The 23,143-nt window shown below is 35.2% G+C and overlaps 1 protein-coding gene across 2 annotated transcripts in view; it reads left to right on the top strand.

Annotated features, from left to right (window-relative positions):
- LOC311172325 (ankyrin repeat and SOCS box protein 3) overlaps nucleotides 1-23,143 on the top strand; it is a gene marked incomplete at both ends in the record, with an annotated part of 114,993 nt that overhangs the window by 69,236 nt on the left and 22,614 nt on the right. For both annotated transcript variants that reach the window (XM_084235660.1, XM_084235659.1), the window contains one exon: nucleotides 22,706-22,818. In XM_084235660.1, coding sequence (XP_084091786.1) covers nucleotides 22,706-22,818 — 113 coding nt within the window. The remainder of the gene's footprint in view (nucleotides 1-22,705; nucleotides 22,819-23,143) is intronic.

Here is a 23,143-nt window from a genome sequence, read left to right as displayed (position 1 = left end):
TTTTCCCCTTCTTCCCTTTGAATGTATTTGTCTTCAGGGACATTATGACTCATAAAATAAGGTGGAACATGAGGAAATAACATTTTGTATAGTCACTGTATCTGGACTAAAGTTTTGGTCTCACCATATGTAGTTTGTATATTTATTTATTTGCTATGTGCTTCAGTTTCTTCACTAATACAATGAGAGTAATAGTACCTAACTAATCTTTATTGGGCTGAAAATAAAATGTCTATGAAAGTATTTTTCCTTTTAATCCTTAAAATTTATATACACTGTAATTCATTGTTTTCAGTATATAGATCTGTGAATTTTGATACATACATAATGACAAGATACAGAATAATCCCATTGTATCAAGTCCTCAAATTCCATCATACTTCCCATTTTCAATCATCCTCTCCGTCCTCCCCTGCCCCCCAACCTTGGACAACCACTGATGTTTTCATCCCTGTGTTTAGCTTTTTTGCAGAATGTCATAAATATATTTGGAATAACATGCAGCCTCTTTCACCTACATAATACTTTTAAGATGTATCCATGTTGCTATATGTATCATTTCTTTTTATTACTATATAGTATTCTGTTATAGAAATGTACCCTAATTTATCCATTTACCAGTTGAAGACATTTGAGTTGTTTTACTGCTTGGTAATTATGAATAACTTGTTACAAATACTTACATGCAGATTTTGTTTGAATATAATTTTTAATTTTCTTGCATTAACATTTAGGATTGCTGGGTCACTTGTAAATGTATATTTAACTTTGATGAAAAAAATTTTGAGTGTTTCTTATGAACTGATTTTACTGTTTTGTGTTTCCTCCAGTTATGTTTAATAGTTTCAGTTGTCCCACATCCTCAACAACAGTTGGTATTTCTAAACTTTTTCCCTTTTACATTTTAGTTTAGTCTCATTGTCATATTAATTTGCATTTTGTTAATTGCTAATGATGTAGAGTACCTTTTCATGTGATTTTTTGCCATCTTTCCTTTTTTCTCTCTCTTTTTTTTGTTTTAAAGATTTGTTTTATTTATTTATGCATACAAAAGCTGGGGTGCAGGCCAGAGGTGTGGGGGTCAGGGGTGGGTGAGAGGCTTCACCAGAGACGGAGTAGGGAGCGGAACAGGCAAATCGACTGAAATAACACTGCTGAGAGGAACAGCAGTCTGCTATGCCAGTGGGTTATCTCCCTGGCATGCCCAAGAACTTAGCCTCAGGTCACATTGGCTGGTGAGAGCTTGATAGTGTTGAAACTTTAACCCCTGCACCTCCAGGGAAGCCCCTCTCCATTACTTTCGTTTGCACATTTTGTTTGGAATGATAGTAATAATAATAATGGAAATATTCAGTAATGGTACAGAGGATTCTTACTTTCACCAAAATTTTATTCTTTTGCCATATTTGCTTTATCATTTTATTTCTCTGTATATATTTTTCCATACTTTTTTTTCCTTAGCACTTTGAGTTTAAATTATAGACACAGTGCCTCTTTATCTATAAATACTTCCATTATGAACTTCCTATAAGCAATGAAATTCTCTTACATAACTGCCATATGTGCATCAAAATCAGTAAATTAACTTTGACACAACTGTTATTTCATCTACAGATCTTTTTTAATTTTCCCAACTATTCTACTAATGTAATTCATAGCAAAAATCTTTTTTGTTGCTCTAGGATCCCATCCAGTATCACTTGTTACATTTAGTTGTCATGACTCTTAACCTCTTGTAATTTGGAATATTTTTCAGCTTTTATCTTTTATGTTTTTAATATTTTTGAAGGTTCTGGCCACTTATTTTGCAGAATAATTTTTAATTTTGGCTTATATAATTCTTTCTCTTGATAAAGTTTAGGTTATGCATTTCGAACAGTAATACCACCTAAGTGAAATAGTAGCTCAGCAAATCTTACCAGAAAGCATGTTTCATTACTAATAATGTTAATTTATAAAAATACTTTGAATATATGAAAAGTATAATTCCAGATGATATGCAATCTCTATTCTAGTTGCTGTTTTCAAGAGGAGGAGTGAATGAAGTGAATTAAGTCTTGTAGAGCGATGAAAGTAAAGGTTGCAGATATTAAAAGAGGGAAAAATAAGTCATCCTGCAGTGATAGAGGAAGATAGATAGTACTGTATTCATTTTAGCAATGACATTTATTTAGCATAGAGTGTATACCATGCCCTGTGTCAGGTGTTTTACATAAATTAGCTCATTTCATTGTCCCTACTTTTATAATTGAGGAAGTTACAAAAACCTGCTGGGTTGAGAATCACCCTGCTGTTACCTGTGTACTGGTTAGAATCACATTTCTTGACTTGATTCAGTGAGCTATAAATAGGTGTTCATTGAGAAAAGGGTTCCTGGGCCTCCCTGATGGCACAGGGGTTAAAGACAGCACTATCAAGCTACCCCCAGCCACTGCAGCACGAGTTCGATCCCCGGCTGGCCGTGGAGCAACCCACATGGCACAGCAGACCTCTCCTGTCTCACCTGCTGCTCCCCTCAGCAGTGTATTTCAGTAGATCTGCCTGTTCTGCTTCCCACTCTCTCTGGTGAATCCTCTCACCCCCCCGCACCTCTGGCTTAAACCGCAGTTCTTATATGCATAAATAAATAAATCTTTTTAAAAGAGAGAGAGAGAAAAGGGTTACTGATCACATATGTGAAATGCTATGTAACTTCCTCTGTTTATCAGTCTGAAGTACCCTGTACTCTGCTATACTGTTAACTCTATTCATAGCTGTTTTCACCTGTTGCAGTTATTTTATTTGATTGCTTCTTTGTTTATTGAGTGTCCCCTCCATTGGAAAGTAAGTTCCATGAGGTCAGAGATTTTATTTATCTCGTTCACTTGTTATACCTCTCAAACCCAGACCAGTGCCTGGAACATGGTAGGCATTCAGTAAATTATTTGTTGATTGAAAAAATGAAAGTCTTTTACAAAACAATCATTGTCTTAAATTTTATCCAGCACTTTGAAATGTATTTATTTATTTATTTTAAAAGATTTATTTATTTATGCATATAAGAGCTGGGGTACAGACCAGAAATGCGGTGGGTGAGAGGATTCACCAGAGACAAAGTGGGGAACAGAATAGGCAGATTGACCAAGTACACGGCTGAGGGGAGTAGCGGGCGAGTCAGGAGTGTTCTGCTGTGCGCCATGTGGGTTGCTCCCTGGCTGGCTGGGGATTGAACTTGTGCTGCAGAGGCTACGGATTGCTTCATAGTGTGGTGCTTAGCCCCTTGTGCCACCACGGAGGCCCCTGAAATGTATTTAATATAATATTCTTTGTGGAACACATATCTCAAAGAGCACTGACATTCCTTGGGACTATTTGAGAAACGCTAATTTGGTCACTACAATGTATTTAAAAATATTAAAGTCCCATTTATGAAATTCAAATTTTTAGAGAAAATTTAAAATAAGTCTTTGGAGCAAATTAGAGATGCAATATTTTTAGTGGTTTATATTTCAGGGTATGGTTAACTTGCAATTTTTTTATGTTAATGAAGGAAAAGTTACTGAGATAATCCAAATCACTGGAAAATTTTTAATCAGTTATTTGTAGTAATAGAATTTATTTAATTTCTTTGGCAGCAAATATACCATCCTAATATGTTTCTTGTTGCCTAATACAAAAATAATTTTACTTATGCAGGGGGATTTAAGCCCAAGGAGGTGGGCCACATTTAGTATTCTTATGTGTTCAAGTGCTTCATTAATTGCATTAGATTCTTTCTTGGAAGGAGGTACAGTATTTTTTTTTTTTTTAAAGATTTATTTATTTATTTATACAAGCACTGGGTACAGTCAGAAGCGCGGGAGGGTGAGAGAATTCACCAGAGCCAGAGTGGGGAGCAGAGCAGGCAGAAGGACCGAAGTACACTGCTGAGGGGAGCAGCGGGCAGCAGGAGAGGTCTGCGTGCCATGTGGGACCCTTGCCCGGTGGCTGGGACCAAACCGGCGCTGCAGAGGCTGCAGGCTGCTTTGCAGCCCCGCGCTCAACCGCTGCACCACCGGGGAGGCCCAGTACAGTATTTTTTAAAGAAGAAAAGTACAGTTCTTGGTTTTTGCAAGAACTTACCTTGGAAAAATGAACATATAGCGTTAGGTGATCTGGGCTTCAGTGTCTGCTCTGCCCCATAAAAATATTAGAAACTTTAGCAATCTGCTTTGCTTCCGTATGTGTTTCTACTTAGTTTGAACAGTAATTCAGTCTACATTGGAAGAGATTTTCTTACTAAGTGAAATCCAGAACTCTTCATGGTTGCAGTAAAGATGATAATTTCTAGATGAGGAATAGTATTTAAACTAACTAGATGTAAAATGAGGAAAGAAAGGCTGTTCCATCTAGTATTGCTTCTTTCCCCACCTGTGGAGTTACCTTCCAAAACTGTTTTTTGCTAAAACTTCAAAGTATGTTGTATCCCGATGGCCAGGTTGCCACCTAGACTCTTGCTAGAGGCTACGGAATGTAAAACCTGAGGCCCAAGGTTTAAAAATGAATACAGAATTAAGGAAACTTATGTTACTGAAAAAAAGTCATTGACATCAGTGATATGTAATGATAATTGACCGTAAGGTTGAATGCAATGGGTTAGAAAATCTACTTCACCATTTATAATGGGAGCATCTTTCCTACACTGAATTCAACAGGATTTTTTTTTATTTATACAATAACTGGGGTACAGGCCAGAGGTGTGGGAGGGTGAGAGGATTCACCAGAGAAAGTGGGGAGCAGAACAGGCAGACAGACTGAAAGTACTGCTGAGGGGAACAGCGGGCGCGATAGGAGAGGTCTGCCACACCAATTGGGAATCTCCCTAGCTGGCTGAGAATCAAACCCACGCTGCAGAGGCTTCAGAAAGCTTCAAAGCGCCGTGCTCAACCTGCTGAGCCACCAGGGAGGTCCTCAACAATACTTTCTTAAAAATGAACTTCAAAAGAGAACTCTTCAGTTTGATGGCAGAAAGAATCAAAATGGGAAAGGCATACAGAGAGGGGAAATCCAGAAAACTTGAGAACTTTTCTCTTTCCATGAGAAAATTGGCTTTCTAGAACTTTTTTTTTTTTTTTTGGCTAATACACATTAAAATTTATGTTTTAACTAATAATCTGCCCCCTTATTTCTTTTCTCCATCCTTCCTTCTCCTTTCCCTTCTCCTTTTTCCTTGCAGATAGGTAAACATAGTAAATATTCTAAGGATATATTTGTCAACTTGCTTTGGAGTTACCAATATCCTTATTTGTAAATATAGTAAATTCTAAGCGAAAATCCAAATAATTAGGTAGGAAAGACTTTCTTTTTATTTTGCTATATATAAAACAAGGTGATAAATTGGAGTCTTAAATCCAGCACAGTGTGACTTCATAGAACAATTTCTGTGGGAACTGCACAGCATGCAGTTTTGGCTTTTGATAGATTGTTTTTCATTTTTTGTTCTTCTGAGTCTCTGGTTATTCTGTGTAACCTTCAATGTTAAGCGTAACAGTGATGTTTAATAAGAACAAAGTGTTTGATAAATAGTGTTATGTAAGGCTGCCTATTTCAATATTTAACTGTAAAATATATCATACTTTAGCCCATGTGGCATATTTTTTTAACTGTGACACTGCTGATATATTCCACACTTGAACAAATCACTATGTATATCACTTTTCACTTGTATCTTCATGATTTTCATGGGTATTTTTTTTTCAAGTGCCAGGAATTTGAGATTTGGTATTTGTGTATTTAACACATACTAATTAAACTTTATCTTGGAGTTATTTTTAGATTTTTTCAAAGAACTGATTAATCATCTTCCTTAGGGATGGTAACATCAACATTTTTACTTGAGGGCATGTTTTTGGTTTTTTTTTTTTTAAAGATTTATTTTGTTTATTTATGCATACAAGAATTGGGTTATGGGCCAGAGGTGCAGGGAGTGAGAGGATTCACCAGAGACAGAGTGGGGAGCAGAACAGGCAGATCTACTGAAATACACTGCTGAGGGGAGCAGCAGGCGAGACAGGAGAGGTCTGCTGCGCCATGTGGGTTATCTCCTTGGATGGAGATCAGGGATCAAAGAAGTGGGGTATAGACCAGAGGTGTGGGGGTGGTGAGAGGACTCACCAGAGACAATGTGGGGAGCAGAGCAGGTGGTGTTAGTATGAAACTTAACCCCTGTGCCACCATGGAGGCTTCCCTGTGTTGTTTATGTAAAGTTGTAATATCTTTTCATTCCTCACTGTAAGCAATTATGAAACTAGGTTATATGTTATATTTCTTGTTACACCTTTATACAATTAATTATATTTATACAGCCTTTTACTTTGTTAGTCATGTTTGAATAATCGATTTAAACTTTCAATTTTTAGTGATGAGGAAATCAGTATCTTTTGTTTTATCCTTTTGTAACTCTTTCTCACTTTCTTTGCCAGTATTTGTTAGTTACATCTCATTTTCATTGTCAGTGGAAATAACATTTTCATCTTGTTCTGGCATCTTAATTCCTTCACTTTATTTTTAGTTATATGATTAAATGACTTATAAGTTTATCCAGTTAGTTTACCATGGTTTTTCTAGTCTTTCTTAGGTAATAAAATTCTTCCTTTAGTAGAAGAATCTATGGAAAAAAATGTGTCTTGAGCGCTTGCATGTTCATACTTAGATGATAATTTTATATTTGAATAGCAGTTGGGTTTGGTTTATAATTCTTAGATCATACTTTCTTTGAGTTTTTTTTAAAAAACAATGATGTTATATTCTGGAGTTGGAGGCTAGCCTGATTTTCTCTTCTTTTACTGTGACAAAGCTGTTTTTCATGTGTGTTCTCTTATCAGCTGTGAAGCATGGTATGTCCTTTTTTAATATATAGATTTGGATTTTCTTTATATAGTAAATCTGTCTAGAATTATATCTTTTAGGTATTTTATCTAATATTATGGTGTTCTTCTTAGGCTACAGTTATTTGCATATTGGATACCTATCTCTTTGTACTTGTCTGTTATTTCCTCTCTCACTGTCTTTTTTTAAAACTTGGTTTTAATAACATGTGCCCCTTTTCAGGAATATCTATTCTGTTATATTTTTCTGATTCCAACTGCATTTCTATGATTGTTTTATTTTTTCCACATATTTTCTAAATTTTCCAAACTTTCTAAATACATATATTACATCATCTCCTGTCATCTAGCCATCTTTTATTTGAATATTTATAATTAATTGTTGCTCCTTTTTTTCACTGACTTTTAAAAATTTATAGCAAAAGGTTTAATCACAATTTTAATTTTCTTCAGTTTGTGACAATATTTTTACTATAAGAGGGTTTGTTTTTTTTTTCGGGGAGGATGCCTATTAATAGTTTTGTGAACCCCTCCTACCCCTTTTGTACTTTTGTATGAATTTGTGCTGGTTCTTTGTGATAACTCATCTGTAAATGTGAGTTTTTGCTTGATCAGCTTTTTTAGGAAGATTTTTAATGGGAAGGAGCTAGAACCACATTTCAGATTAGCTAGTTTTCCTTTTGACTTAAGATTTTGGGGTGTGAGTTCATTTAGCCATCTTTCAGCAGTCAATGGACATAGGTATCTGTGGGGATTTGAATTGCAGTTTCTCTTCTGTGGTAGTAGAGGCAGACTTCTCTTTCAAATGTAGCTTCTTAGTGTGTTTCTTTTTCAGATCCAGTCTTCTGAGTTTCAGATTTCATCTGGTTCCAGAGAAAGTCTTGCTGCTAGTCCATGAATTCTTTCTCTCTGCTGGAAATTTATGTTTTACATGTCACAGTTTAACAAGTTTACTTGGCTAGTTTTTGTGGGGTTTTTTTGTTTTTTGTTTGTTTTGTTTTTTTGAGATATGCAGCTGAAACATCTTCTCTCCCCTTCTCACAAATAACCAAGATTAACCTCCATTTTTTGGGAAGCTCTTGTACTTGTTTATCAGTTTACTATTACTTAGAGTTTTAGCTGAATCATAGTTTTGCAAAAAACTGAAGAATTTCTACTTCTAATTTTCTTTGCTGATTTTGGATTAATTGATTTTCTATGCTTTATACGAAGAGTAAGGAGGAATGTTTGCCACATCATTTTTAACATTACACAAAAATTCTTTTTTTTTTTTAAAGATTTATTTATTTATTTATACAAGCACTGGTACAGTCAGAAGTGCAGGAGGGTGAGAAAATTCACCAGAGCCAGAGCGGGGAGCAGAGCAGGCAGAAGGACCGAAGTACACTGCTAAGGGGAGCAGCGGGCGGCAGGAGAGGTCTGCGCACCATGCGGGACCCTCCTCCGGTGGCTGGGGAGCAGCCGGGGTCAAACTGACGCAACCCAGCGCTCAACCGCTGCACCACGGGGAGGCCCAAAATTTTTTTTTAAACATTTGTTTATTTATGCATCTAAGAGCTGGGGTATAGGCCAGAGATGCAGGGGGTGAGAGGATTCACCAGCCAGAGTGCGGAACAGAACAGTCAGACTGACCGAAGTATACTGCTGAGGGGAGCAGCGGGCGAGTCAGGAGAGGTCTGCTGCGCCATGTGGGTTGCTCTCCCTGGCCGGCTGGGGATCGAACTGGTGTTGTAGAGGCTGCGGATTGCTTCCTAGTGCTGTGCTTAACCCCTTGCGCCATCAGGGAGGCCCTCATTCTGTCAAAACTTTTTACCTTGCTGAGGGACAGTTTTCAGATTGACAGCCAATCTGTGAAGGATACTGAGTAAAAAGTACTGCTGTATAGTATGCCTTTGTGGCTATCAAACTGCATCATTACATAGTGAATGCAAAACTATCTTTCAATTCTTCATAATTATTATCACTATTGGCCAATTAATTATATATAATTATCACTGACTATTCCCTGAAAAAGAAGTGTTGTTCTTACAAATCCTTTGGATAAAGGATAATTTGTCCAAATACTTTTTCTCTTATAGGAACTTATGAGTATAATGGATTATTTCTCTCAGCTGTACTATGGCGAGCATACTTACAGCAATGGCTCCTATAGGAAGAATCCTGATATTTGAATGCTTCAGAAATGTGAAAATTACAGAAAGTGGCAGAATTCAGTGTTACCGTTCTAGAAGAAGGTGTAAGTTCAGGGACTGTGTTATCTAAATCAGATGTTTTTCTTCACTGCTCCTTGGGAGGTATGAAAAAATAAAGCATAATAAGACGATGGAATTTTAGGTTCATGACTTTTTATGACCTACATGTGATTGAAAGATGTGCTTTTTTGATTTAGTCTCCTATATCTAATTGGCCATTATATATCTCTTTGTCGGAAACCATGACACCTGTAAGTGCCCTAGGTAGAATTGGATTGGGTATATACCATACCTTTTTGTTAAATTCTTAACATAATGTGTTTTTCTCGTAAGTATACATCTTTGAGAGTTTTAGTCACTGGGTAGACGTGAAATACTTAATAAGACAAAAGTGTAACTTTTCATTATAATTTCAAATTTTTTTTTTGCCTAAATATCAACAAAATACCATACTTCAAACTAGCCAGGACACATTATATGAGTCTATCTTGATATATAGAATGGTTTGAAATTATGTACATATCCTCAATAGGAAGACCTTACTTTATTACTATTCTGATTGTAAAATTTAATTATGAAATAGGTAACTGGGTAATCCTGTTTACCCAGTGACATTCTTAAAATAATAGTGAGGATTTTACATACTTGTCAGTCACGTTACCACGTGAAGTGTTGCAACTAATGTATGCCATTGTTGGAATTAGGATAATACTTTGATAGTTCAGCTGTCCTGGGTTTTACCAAGGTTCAGCTTGGAAGAAACAAACTCTGAGGTCACAGACTAAATTAGCAACACTGATGTCACAGACTAAATTAGCAACACCCTTATCATTGCCATGGAGTTTTTTTTCCACTGCCACCAGATGTCAGTGTAACCCCAGAAGCAGAGAAATACCGACTAGATAAATGACTTATGAACATTCTTTTTTGTTTCCTGAGACAGGAGGAAACGTTACAAATTAAATATACAGTAGAAAGATTACTTTGTTTTTGAATTATAGAAAAAAAATAAAGTGCACAATGGAGAATTGAGTGCATGTAGAAAAGCATGGATATAATTTAAACTCATATATAAATCAAATGTACTAATAGAATATATAGGTAAGCCCTGAGAGTCTCAGAAATTGCAAGTCTGCTGGTGTAACTAGAAGACAGCCTGTGGTTAAAATGTTCATTACAGCCTCACTGACTATGATGGTTTTCATGTCAAAATCTGAGCCTCAGAATGAGAGTATATTTCTAGTTTATAGAAGTAAAATTTGGGTTTTTGTACAAAACTTGCCTATAACAGTTTTCAAGAAAACATATTAATAGTGGGAAGTTTTCCAAAAGAACATTCAGTAGGATAATTATACTTCTAAAGATTCCTTTTTAAAAATGTATTCTTTAATGATGCTGCATTGAGCAATGATTATTGTTCACCACTCCAGGTATATGTATGTAAAGGTCTGCCATATTTCTCCCAGGTGAGATCCTATTTTGAGTCCCTACCTGCATGAACTCTTCGTGTGGGGCTTATTGTTGCAACTGAGTTTTGATTTTGGTCCAGAGTTTTATGTGAGTGAAAGACTGCTTCTATTTCTTTTGTTACTACCTTTCAAAAATATTTTGTTTTTGAAGGATATGTTTTCCCAGATTATTTCTTTTTGCTTTCTTCTTTTTCTGTCTAATTTAGGAAATGCAAAAACTTGTTAGTTTTTTTTTTTCAAAAAATAAAAAATATCTCCACAGAAATTATTGCAGCAAAGGATGTTTCCATGTCATTCTTGCTTTCTTAGACTTGATCTTATATGTTTCTTCAGTACTATAATAAGAATCATTGCGGGAATGGCGATGTTTCTACCTGCCGAACTTCCGTTTTTTCTTTTCTGCTGTTTTAACTAGAGTTTTATAGACATACTTGCTTGACTGAAAGGAGGAAAGACTGTTCAGGTTTTCTATTTCTTTCTGATTCAGTCTTTTATGGCTGTATATTTCTTAGAATTTGTCCATCTCTTTTAGGTTATTTATCTAGCTAGCATGCAAATGCTCATAGTAATATCTTATGAGCCTCTGAATTTCTGAGATTTGGGTTGTAACTTCTCTTTCATTTTTGATTCTATTTATTTGAGTTTTCTCTCTTTATCTTGAGATGCTTGCTAGAGTATGTATTTTGTTTATTTTTAAAAACAGGATTTTGGTTTAATTAATCTTTTGGATTGTCATTTTTGATTGTCTATTTCATTTATTTCTGCTCTAATTTTTATTATTTCCTTCCTTCAACTGGCTTTTCATTTTATTCATCTTTTTCTAGTTCCTTAGGGTGAGAGATAAACATTTAATTGAGCTCTTATTTTTTAATGTTGGCCTGTATTGTTGTATACTTCCCTCTTATTTCTGGTAGCTTGTGTCCTCATTTTTATTTATGTCAAGATACTTTTTGATTTCTTGTTTGATTTTCTCAAACAAGTAGTCAGCTCTTTAGTGTGTTGTTCATTCTCCACATATTAAAGGTTTTCCTGCTTTCTTTCTTTTCTTGTGGTTCATTTCTAACGATACCATTGTGATGAGAGAAGATACTTGGTATGATTTCAGTCTTCACAACTTGTTGATACTTGTTTTGTAACCCAATGTGTGTTCAATCTTGGAGAATGTCTTGTGCATTTGAGTGGAATGTGTACTCACCTTTTTTGGAGTTCAGCACCATATAGATGTCTATTAAGCTCATGTGTTCTAATTCTTTGTTTAAGGCTCTAGTGTCCCTTGTTTATTTTCTGTGTGGTCTATATGAAAGCGGGGTGTTGAACCTCCCCCCTCCCCACCTCTAATGTGTTGCTCTCAGTGTCCCTATTCAGATTTGATAGTAAGTGCCATGTATATTTTGATGCTCTTCCGTTTGTCGAATGCCTATTGATGAGAGTTATGTCTTTGTGATGCACTTTCTTAATAATTGTATAATGTCCATCCTATCTCATGTTACATTATAAACTAGAAATCTGTTTTATCTGATAAAAGTATGATATCTCTGCCTTCCTTTGGGTTCTGTTTGCTCCTTATCTGGAGCTCAGGTCTATGTGGTAAAGACAGTAGAAAGTTGGATTCTGTTTTCTGATCCAGCTAGCCACTCTGTGTCCTTTGACTGGTAATTTTAATCCATTTACATTTAAGCTTATTATTGATATATAAGGGTCTGCTATTGCCATTTTATTCTTAGTTTTTGTTTGTTTGTTTGTTTGTTTTTTTGTCTCTGCTCAATTCATGTGGATGTTCTTCTTGGAGGAGTGGTCTGGTGTTGCAAACCCTTTCAGCTCCTGTTTATCTGAGAAGGCCTTTATTTCTACTCCCAGGATAGCCTCACAGTATAGAATATTCTTAGCTGGTAATTTTTATCTTTTTAAATATTTTGATCATGTCATTCCACTAACTCTTTGACCATACTGTTTCCTCAGACGTCAGTTATAAACCTGATAAGGGTAGCTTATCTGTTTCTTTCCGGTAGCTAACATCAATATTCTTCATTTGTCTAGACTGCTTATAAATTTCACCATTATGCGTTTTGGTGTATGTCTCATTACATTTTGGTAACCTGGTGTTCTTTTAGCTTCATGGACTTATATATTTAGTTCTTTCTCCTTGTTTGTTTCCTATTTATTTCTTTGAATAACTTCTCTGTCCTGTTTTCTCTTCCCCTTCTAGAATGGCTATTCTTACATTGGATATATATACTCAATATATATATATATATATATATATATACACAATTATAAAGTGTTCCTTAATTTTTACCTTCATATTTTTTTTCTTCCACCTGGATTCTTTAGGCATTACCATCTTTGAAGTCACTGATTTGTTTGTTTTTTAAAAATATTTATTTTTTGTGTAGAAGAACTAGGGTGTAGGCCAGAGGTGTGGGGGGTAAAAGGATTCACCAGAGACAAAGTGGGGAGCAGAACTGGCAGATTTACTAAAATACACTGCTGAGGGGAATCAGCGGGTGAAACAGGAGAGGTCTGCTGCGCCATGTGGGTCACCTCCCTAGCTGGGGATCGAACTCATGCTGCAGTCGCTGTGGATTGCTTCTCAGTACTGAGATAACCCCTTGTACCACCTGGGAGGCCCCTGATCTACTTTCTTGTCTCTTCTCTCTATTCTGTTTCTTTGGAGTTTAAAACATTTTTTTTCAGTTAATATACAAAATATAACTTTAAAATAATATTTTTGAGTAAGTTGAACAATATTCAGATAGACTTTTATTCTTATATGTTTTTTAAAAATTCAGGATATCTTTGTGCACATGAGGAATACTTTAGAGACTCAGTGATTTTGGAATTCTCATTTGAAATCATTTTCAGAAGTTGTGGCATTTTTTAAACTTTGTGGACAATTTCAAATATGTACAAAAGTATGGAGAAAAATGTAATAAATTGCCTTGTGTCTCACACCCAACTTCAATAGTTATCTATTCAAGGCCAACCTTGTTACAGTTATAGCTTTTTGCACTAGTCCCACGCTATTATTTTGAAGGAATACCCCATTCATAATGTAATTTGAAACATAGATATTTGTGTACATATCTCCAAAGAATATAGATTAAACAAAAGTACCACAATACAATTAATGCTTCTAAAAATAAGAGTAATTCATTACTATCATCAAATATTCAGTCAGTGCAAAAATTTCTCTGTTATATATGTGTACATATATTTTTCAGTGAGTTAGAATCAGGTTACAACTAAGATCTCTTTATTATAATTAGTTTATTTGCCCTGTATGTCTCTTAATACAGTGTTTTGTCATCTCTACTTCATGTAATGTTTGTTACCTACGTAAAAATTGATTCTAGAACAAAGTATTGGATAGACAGTGGCCAATGATTTTTAAAATATCTGCCAGGATTGCTAATAGCATTCTAAAAATAATGTGATATATTTTAAGAGTTGAGTCCATTTTCCTTCTGTAGATGCCATTTTGTGCACAGGTTGTTGCTGTGCTCAGTTGTACACATGTTACTTGGAAATTCTGATTAGGAGATATTATGATGTTGCTACCTTTGACAGAGACACAAGAATATAAGGGAACTATGGATCTGTATTGCTGAAATGACTGGTCCTAGTCATCTGTACCCATGAAATAGTTTCCTCCTCTTCTTCCTCCATTCTTTTTCAAAATATCCTATAGAATACTTCTTATGTATATATAGTTATCCTAGTTTCATGTATAAGTTTGTTGTGTTTGATAATATCTGAAAATCATTGTTTCTTTGCTTAGAATCAGTTGAGCTGCGAAGATACCTTTAAATCAAATAAAGTTGGTTTTACCACATTGTTGAGGAAAAGAAAAGAAATTTTAGTTTAGTGTTTATATTGTATATACAAATATGGTATCCATTCAGGTTTTACAGTAACATTCTCTCAACATCAAATAATTCTCCAGCCTTATTGTAGTGATTAGTTTGGTGAAGTATTTGTCTATAAAATATGTTTGGCAGCTTCTATGAATGACAGTGAGTGCAAACATACATTTGAATTACATCTATATATTGCAATTGCAAATTTAGGTAAATAGAATTTAGTTTACAATAAATTCTTTGCTGGCATTGGTTCATGAAAGAGTATGGAAAATTTATGAACATTGATGAGTGAAAGGTTTTTTGTTTGTTTGTTTGTTTTTTTTGCTGAATTGAAAGGAAGGCATTTGAGTGGCATTTGATGTCTCTTGAGTGTGAAGTTAGTGACTGTATATAGACCTAATATGTCCAGTCAGTCAAAGTATGCAGGCTGTCGTCTTGGAATTTATATCAGAGAGTCTGTCAAGATTTGTCATTGTCACCAATTGCATCCTATTCTTACTGAGACATGAGAGAATGAACAATTGATACTATTTAGCCCATCTAAGGAAATATGTTTAGCATCTGTGGAAACTTAGATTGGAAATGGAAGGGCAAGAAAAAGCATAAAGATTCTGTGTTGACAGCTTCTACACACATATATAGCCCCACTTGTGGTTTTTGGAAGAGAAAAAAAATCTGGCAAGTGAATGGCTGATTATGTAGAGAGTGACCATGAAAAGATAGAGGATTATGGACTTTGGATTCCTTTTTTGAAGATAAAAAATAGTATACATGTTTGCAAGATTAACTGACAAGAACAATATTACTGTGGAGAAGGCATGGTAAACATTCATTTGAAACAATTAATTAGTCATAGTTATCAATCATGGAGGAAGTAAATTTGATAATGAATTGGGGAAACTTCAGCTTCTGGATAATAATCACTTCTGAGGGAACTTGAATATGCATTTCTTGTAATGCTGGATGACAGTTACAGTCAATTTTGTTATTGGACAAAGGAGCTGATTCTGCAAAGTGAAGAGGCATTTCTTAGGGTTTAGGCACTAAAGGTGACTCATAATGAGTTTTATCAGGGAACTTAGACTTGATGATTGAATTTATTGTGCCCAAACCCCTGATGATTGAATAGTTAGGCGTTTGAATATCCTGTTTGTAATGTCATAGACTGGATTAGGAAAAGATGTATGACCTGTTATGTATTAGGAAGGGGAAAGAGGAATTGAGGGAGGGAAAGAAGAAACACTAATTAAAAAGCTACTATATTTTCTTATATAATTAGTTTATTCAGTCAGTATAAAGACCCATGGGTAAGTAGATTATCCATATTATCTGACTTCAGTTGAGGTTCAGAAAATATATAACCAGTATTTATCTAGTATATAACAGCTGGATGGTATTGGAATATACAGTCTGTATTCTTTCCACTAGGATTAGGGTACCAACTTGATCCTAATCTGTAATTCAGATATGTTTGAGATATCTGAGCACTTGTGTCATCAGTTAGTTAGATGGCAAATTCAGTGGTAGAATCAGTGGAATGGTTTCTAAGAGGAGGTTGTGAGTGGTTGGGTGGTGGAGGGGCTTCTGAGAGACAAGGGTACAGGAACAACTTGGTGTTCTAGCTACGTGGATTCATAGTTGAGCCGTGTAGAAAGAGGAGCTGAAGTGAGGCAGATGCTGTAGGACCTGTTTCCTTAAGAAGTTGTGAGCAGTCCTGCTCCACAGGAGGCTCTATAACTGAGCACCTTGTAGGTTAGGGAATAGGTATCCTTTGCATTGCTGCTCAAATATGTGTTTCCTGTGCAGTGGGCAATATAGAGAAACCAGCATCACTTTGGCATTTTGAGTTTTCAGAATTGGGAGATAAACAGTGCGTATGGCCTGGGTGATATCATTCCTATTGCCAATTATAACCCTAAAGTGGCATTTATAATTCTTGGCATCAGGAGGTGTCTGAGAGCAGAAGACGACACGATTGTTTAGGAGATTATAAATCCCTGATGGGGTAGAATTTGTCAGGACATGCAGCTTCTGTATTATGCTTGTGGGCCATAAACTGGTGAAAAATATAAAAACTTTCATTGTGGAACATTTCAAGTATATCAGAGAGTTGAGTATAGTAAACCAACCCATGTACTCATTAGCCAGCTATAGCTGTTATCAAAATGTTTCATCACCTCAATTCCAGAATTTGAATTTTTAGTTTACAGTTAGCATAATTTCATTTTTATCCATAAGCTAATGAATTCTAAAGGAACTCAAGATAAAAACTATTATATTTTTATTTATTTGTTCATATCTTAACTACTTCCAAAGAAAAGTTGAAATGACTGATAATAAAGGTAACAGTAAATATACATCCACAAGAGTGACTAAAAAGAAAAAGACTGAAAATGTCAAGTGTTTATAAGGATGTGGATCAACAGAACATGTAAATACCTGAGGACTTACTTCCTTTCTGCTTTTTTAGTTCTGTGATAATATAGGTTTTCTTTGGGTCATATCCTTTATCTTTTACTTTGTGAGTATCTATGGCTTTCAAGGTTTATTATACTAAAATTTGAAAAAATGTTCAGTTAAAATTTAATAACTTGTAACAAGAGGATCAACATTATTAGGTATGAGGGAAATCCATATGACTTCATATCTGACTGTGGTGGCTATAATAAAAAAATGAACAAATGGGCCTCCCTGGAGGCGCAGGCGGTTGAGCGCCAAGCTGTGAAGTTGTTTGCAGCCTTTGCAGTGTGGGTTTAATCCTGGCCGGCCGGTGGGAATCCCACATGGTGTGGCAGACCTCTCCTGCCTCACATGCTGCTCCCCTCAGTGGTGTGCTTTGTCAGTCTGCCTGTTCTGTTCCCCAACTTGTCTCAGGTGAGTCCTCTCACTCTCCCAAGCATCTGGCCTGTACCCCAGCTCTTGTATAAATAAAATAAATCTTTAAAAAAAAATTAAGACAAAAAAATAAACAAATGTTACCAAGAATGTGGTGAAACTGATGCCATCATACAATGCTGGAGAGAATGTAAAATTTTATAAAAGTCTGGCAGTTTCCTCCAAAGTTAAATCTAGAGTTAACACATGACCCACCTATTTCACTCCTATGAATTTCCCTCTAACAGGCTAGAAAACATATATCCACACAACACTCTTACACAAATGTCTATTGCAGGATTATTCATAATAGTGGATTATGCATGATAGTCAAAAAGTGGAAGCAACCCAAATGGTCCTTCCACTGATGAAGGGAGAAATGAAAGGTGGTATATCCATTCTTTTGAATATTATTCAGCCATAAAAATGAAGTAATATTGTTACACAGTATGCTACAACATGGACTCTTATTAAAAAGGTCAGGCACAAAGGCCACATATTGTGTGATTCCATTTATAACATATGACGTGAAATGTTGAGAATAAGCAGATCCATAAAGATAAGGTTAAGTTGTTAGTTGCCAGAAGCTGGTGGGAAGGGATGTGACTGTTATTGGGTACAGGGGCTCCTCTCCCGGGACTAATGGCCTCTCTTCATTTTGTGCTTTTAGTCTCTCTTTCTTTCAAGCTGGAAGTGTTTCTGTTAATATAATTCTTTTTAAAATTTTGTGAGTTTTCCGTGAACCTTCTTAGAGTTCATTTTACTAGATAAAACCCATAATCAAAAAACTCTGAGATAAACCCTTCTTTGCTTTGAGCTTCTACACAGAGTAACTACGCTTGTAAGCTTCTTAGAAACCCTATTGTTTGAGTACATCTGTGAGTCACATCCTTAAACTCTGTATAGGACTTTTTATGGCTACTATTTTGAGAAATAAGCAAGATATAAACTATTTTGGGGGAAAATATGAGAAGATAAAGGTTAATAAAGGAAAGATTTTTAAACATTAAGGAGCCAGGACTTGGTTTTGAAATAGCTCACTCTCTAAGAGCAAAAGTCTTAAATTAAGACTTCCAAGTAAATATCAACTAAGGTCATTTCTAGGGAAATATGATATATAAATAAAATGTAAAGTACTCTTGTTAAAAATCTCTGAGTCACCAGCGTAGTGTCTGTTTCAGAGAGCTGACCTCTGCCCCCTGTTTTAAAGTAGCATTGTCATTGTCTCTTAACCCAGTCAATTTCTTTTACAGTGTTCTTATCAGAACTTACTTTATTTATCTTTTGTGCTTGTTTAATAGCTGTCTCTCCTACTAGAATGGAAGCTCCATGAAGGCAAATGCTTTAGGTCTAGTAAGTTATAACTTGTGCTTAAATACAATTTCTGGCACTGTTGAATGGTTACATTAATTTTTTATTGCAAAATCTTGTAGGACATGGTCAGATGGGAGATTTTAAGTGCAAATAAAATTCTTGAAAAAATTTAAGCTATTATAACCATTAAATTGATTTCAGTGACTTGTTTACAGCCCCTTTTCTAATTGTTAAAGTTCTTCTGCAGAGCTGTCAGGTATGTTTCCTTGGTCGTCCTTAATTTGCATTCATGTGAGGTCATGAAGAGTATAGTAACTATTCAAAGCACTGTGGTTTGCTGATTTTCTGGGATCTGTGGGACATTGTGGCTTTTATTTTGTTTTCAAATAAAATTTTGGATAATTTCAGCCATTATCCCTTGAAATATACATTTTCTACCTCATTATTCTTTTCTCCGTTTGGGACTCCAGTTACATTTATGATGGTCTATTTAATGTTGTCCCACTAGTCCCTGATGCACAGCTGATTTTCCTTCAGTCTTTTTTCACTCATTTAGGTTGGATGATTTATATTGATATCTTCAAATTTGCTGACTTTTAACATTTTTACTATGTCTTATCTTTTAAGTCTATGCATTTCTTTACTTGTAGAATTTCCCTTTTTTTTTTAAGCTTTCTTTTTCTCTGCTGAGGTTCTTTATGTGTGTCTTTGTGTATACTGTGTGTGTGTGTACATCAAAAACACTGAATATCTTTTCCCTAAATTTTAAAGGCATATTTATAATAGGTGCTTTAGTTAATTTGTTAAATCCAACTTCTGGGCCACCTCTGGGTCTGTTTCTGTTGACTGCTTTCTGACTTGTATGTTGAATATTGTGATAATATGTTATAGAGACTTGAATTCTGTTATCTTCCTCTCAGAAATGTTGATGTAAATTTTTTTTTCCCTAATAGGTAAATCACCTTGAATTTGTTTAGGTCTAGTTTTATGCTTTTTCAGACTAGCTCTGTGGAGAGTGTAAGGTATTTCCCAAACCCTCCAACTTATGAGACTCAATTCTTCTGCCTTTTTCCTGATTTTGTCAGGCTTATTTTTGGCTTAGTTAGAGCAACCCTAGAGTATGCCTCACTCTCAGATAAAGTCCTTAACTCCTCGGGCTCTGCTTTTTTGGGTGTTTCAGGGATCTGTCCAGAGTGTTACAGAGGCATCATTTGGTTTCACCACTCTGTCTGGGGCCAAAACTTCTAGAAGTTTCATTGCTCCTCAGCACTCTTCGACCTCTGGTAATTTCCAGTCCATTCTTACCCTTTCACAGTTCTCTGGTAAGATTCCTCTTGGCTTGTACATGTGTAACCCACACTTCAACCAAGGATTCTTAGGCAACTTCTGCACAGGCCTCCCCTCTCCATAGCTCTCTTTTCTCTGGGGCCTTGCCCCACAGATTTTAGCTGCTTAAACTCTGTAATTTTTCCCTCCTAATTAGGCTCCAGTGGAATGCTGTATACTGCTTGAACTGTTTACTATACTTGGAGTATTCTTTCTTCAACTTTACCCTAGGTCTGCTTGAAATTCAGATCTCTATACCACAGTCAGGAACTCTCTCTTGGAGCAATCATGGTACACACCTCCTTGTTTCCCTTTCTTCAACAGTCACAGTCATCTGCCTCTTCTTAGTGCCAGAAAAAGTTGCCTTATATATTTTATCTACTCTTAAGATAGTTTATGGGAGAATGGCCAGTTTACTACCATTTATACTGCCATCCCAAGTTATTTTGAAATAACTAGTAAGAGCTATAAAAATGCTATTTAACTGCTCATGTTTGGTTTCACTATTTTTGCCATTAGAAAATGTTTTCACTTGAGATGTAGAAATCAGATATTTTAATATGTTTGTGATATTACAAGTGAAACCAATTTTCCTCTCTGACTTCTGTAGTGTATTTAATAATCAAAACAAAATTTTCAACTTTCGTTATTATAAGGTCAACCTAACTCATGAAAAACAAACTTATCTTTTACTCTGTTTCATATATCACTGCTGACAATCTGATAATCTTCAACTCAGGGTCTGGTTATAGAATGATTTTTGCCAACAATCACTGATAATGATATATGAATTGGATATGAAATAGATTTTCTTCCTTTTGTATCATGACTTCCACCCAAAATTAGATTAACTTTAGATTGATTATAGAAAAATAGCTTAGCTTGAAAAAAACTGTTGTTCTTTCCCTGGCCAAATGCCCTTGAATGTTAATTTAGAACTGAGATCTGTTAAACTTCTACTACAGTGGTGTTATTGCAACCAGGATGGTTACATTTCTGACACCTTCCATGAGAAGAGAATTCTTAGTTCTGGCAATCCTTATAGTGGGAAATAAGCTTTGGTATGACTTCATTACACAAAATTAATATTATATCAGTGGCATATTACTCTCATTCAGTAATAATAAGTGCATTTTATTATTTCTTGTTTATACTTTTAAGGATTTTATCTTCCCCATAGTTTAATTTCTATTACCATTTTTCAGACATCGTCCAAGTATCTATTTTTTAATTTTTGACTGAAAGTTGTTGATTCTCACTTCCTGCCCCTATAGTAGAAGGTAGAGAATAACTGTATGTTTGAAATGAAGTTAAAAAATCTTGTTTGTTTTTCAAACCTCCTTACCAAGCACATTAAGTTAGACCTTATCCACATCTCTCCTCTCTCTTCTTATAGTCACATTTCCCCAATCTTACAATATTAAGAAGTCATTAAAATACCCTTACACCTGCAATATTCACAATGTACCTTATTTACTAGTAATGTATATGTGTGTTTACTTATTTTTTTTAGTACTGTATAATTCTCTTTTCACATTCTGGTTTTTTCATTAACTGTGTTTATTACTTCTTCATAATTACTGTGAGCTTCATAGCAAAGCTTTGTAATAGGTGACATTCTGCAAAGTTTAGCCCCACTTTTTTGTTACATCAATTTTATTTATTTTTTTAAAGGTTTTTATTTCTTTTCTTTTTTAAAAAAGATTTATTTTTATTTATGCATACAAGAACTGGAGTACAGGCCAGAGATGTTGGGGAAGAGGGAGTGAGAGGATTCACCAGAGACAGAGTGGGAAACAAAACAGGCAGATTGACTGAAGTACACTGCTGAGGAAAGCAGCGGGAGAGTCCGGAGAGGTCTGCTGCGCCATGTGGGTTGCTCCCTGGCTGGCCGGGGATAGAACTCATGCTGCAGAGGCTGTGGACCGCTTCATAGTGTGGTGCTTAACCCCTTGCGCCACCAGGGAAGCCCTGTTACATCAATTTAATATTATTATAATTATGTTCATCCTCACTAGGTAGGGTTTATAAACATACATATATATTATATTAAATGACATCTATCTTATGCTGTTGGATATGTAAAAGAAAGTAATTGATTGGGGGAATTAGCAAAAGCATACATGATTCTTTAGTTTCTGTAGTCATGCAAAATATTGTTTCAAGGGATCTATTTTAGCAACAACTTGGGAATTAATTCTTATACTATAGTTAATAAGTATTTTTTTAAACAACACTCCAGTTTATCTGGAATCCTGTTTTATTTCAAATAAGCAAGATTTTACTATACTTTCATTGGTTGATACCAGAACATTTTAATAATTGTTATTTATGATGGTAAAAAAAAACCAATTAAGGTACAGCAGTTACATTATTGCTCTTTCAATTTGTTTGCCAGTGACTTATTTGTGATGAAATAGTAATGGTAGCAAATCTTACAATACTTCAGAGCCTGTCCAGTTTGATGCTGTTTCTTCTAAACTTTTACCCCACCCCAATTACATTTTAAACAAAATAGAAAGGTACTGTTTCCATTATCAAAAAAAGTGTTTGTCTCTTGCTTCCATTTCCTCTGTATCTTTTAAAATAGAATTGAAAATAATTTTGTTTTGTACTCAAACGATGTGTATGTTAATTGTCTTGGGCTAAGACAATTGTATTAACTGTTTTGGAATTGCATAAGGAATATGGTTTGAATCGTTGATAAGCATGATCAGAACATTGTGGATTCTGAGGTGAATAAGTGATGAAAATATCACCAAAATGTCCAGTCACACAAACATGCCTTTTTACTGACAGTCATTTTTTTGACTGCTGTATTGCAGCTGTTGAAAATGGACAGATAGATGTATTAAGACTGTTACTTCGACGTGGAGCAAATGTTAATGGATCCCATTCTATGTGTGGATGGAATGCCTTGCACCAGGCTGCTTTTCAGGTAACCTCTGAATTTATTATTTCATTTCCATGTAAATTGTGTGTTTTGCCCTTTTAAAATGACAGTTCTATACAGTTTTTGCTTCCTACTTGCATGTGATTTATGATGTTTAGTGCAGTACAGAAAAGCCAGTCTAAATGCTAATGATCATTCTGAATAAGCCAACTGCTCTAGTAGTTCTAGCAGCTTTGGACTGCAGGGATTATCTAAATTTTTCAAATGTTGATAGCATAGTTAAGAGGCCATCAGAATATTTGGGATATAAATTGATAATGAACAATGGCTTATTTTATTTAAAGAAGTATCTTTAAAAACTGTGATCACT

Source organism: Talpa europaea (assembly GCF_964194135.1).
Source record: "Talpa europaea genome assembly, chromosome: 6".
Classification (NCBI taxonomy): Eukaryota; Metazoa; Chordata; class Mammalia; order Eulipotyphla; family Talpidae; genus Talpa; species Talpa europaea.
Note: the sequence above shows the minus strand (reverse complement) of the source record. Positions and strands in the feature narration are given on the sequence as shown.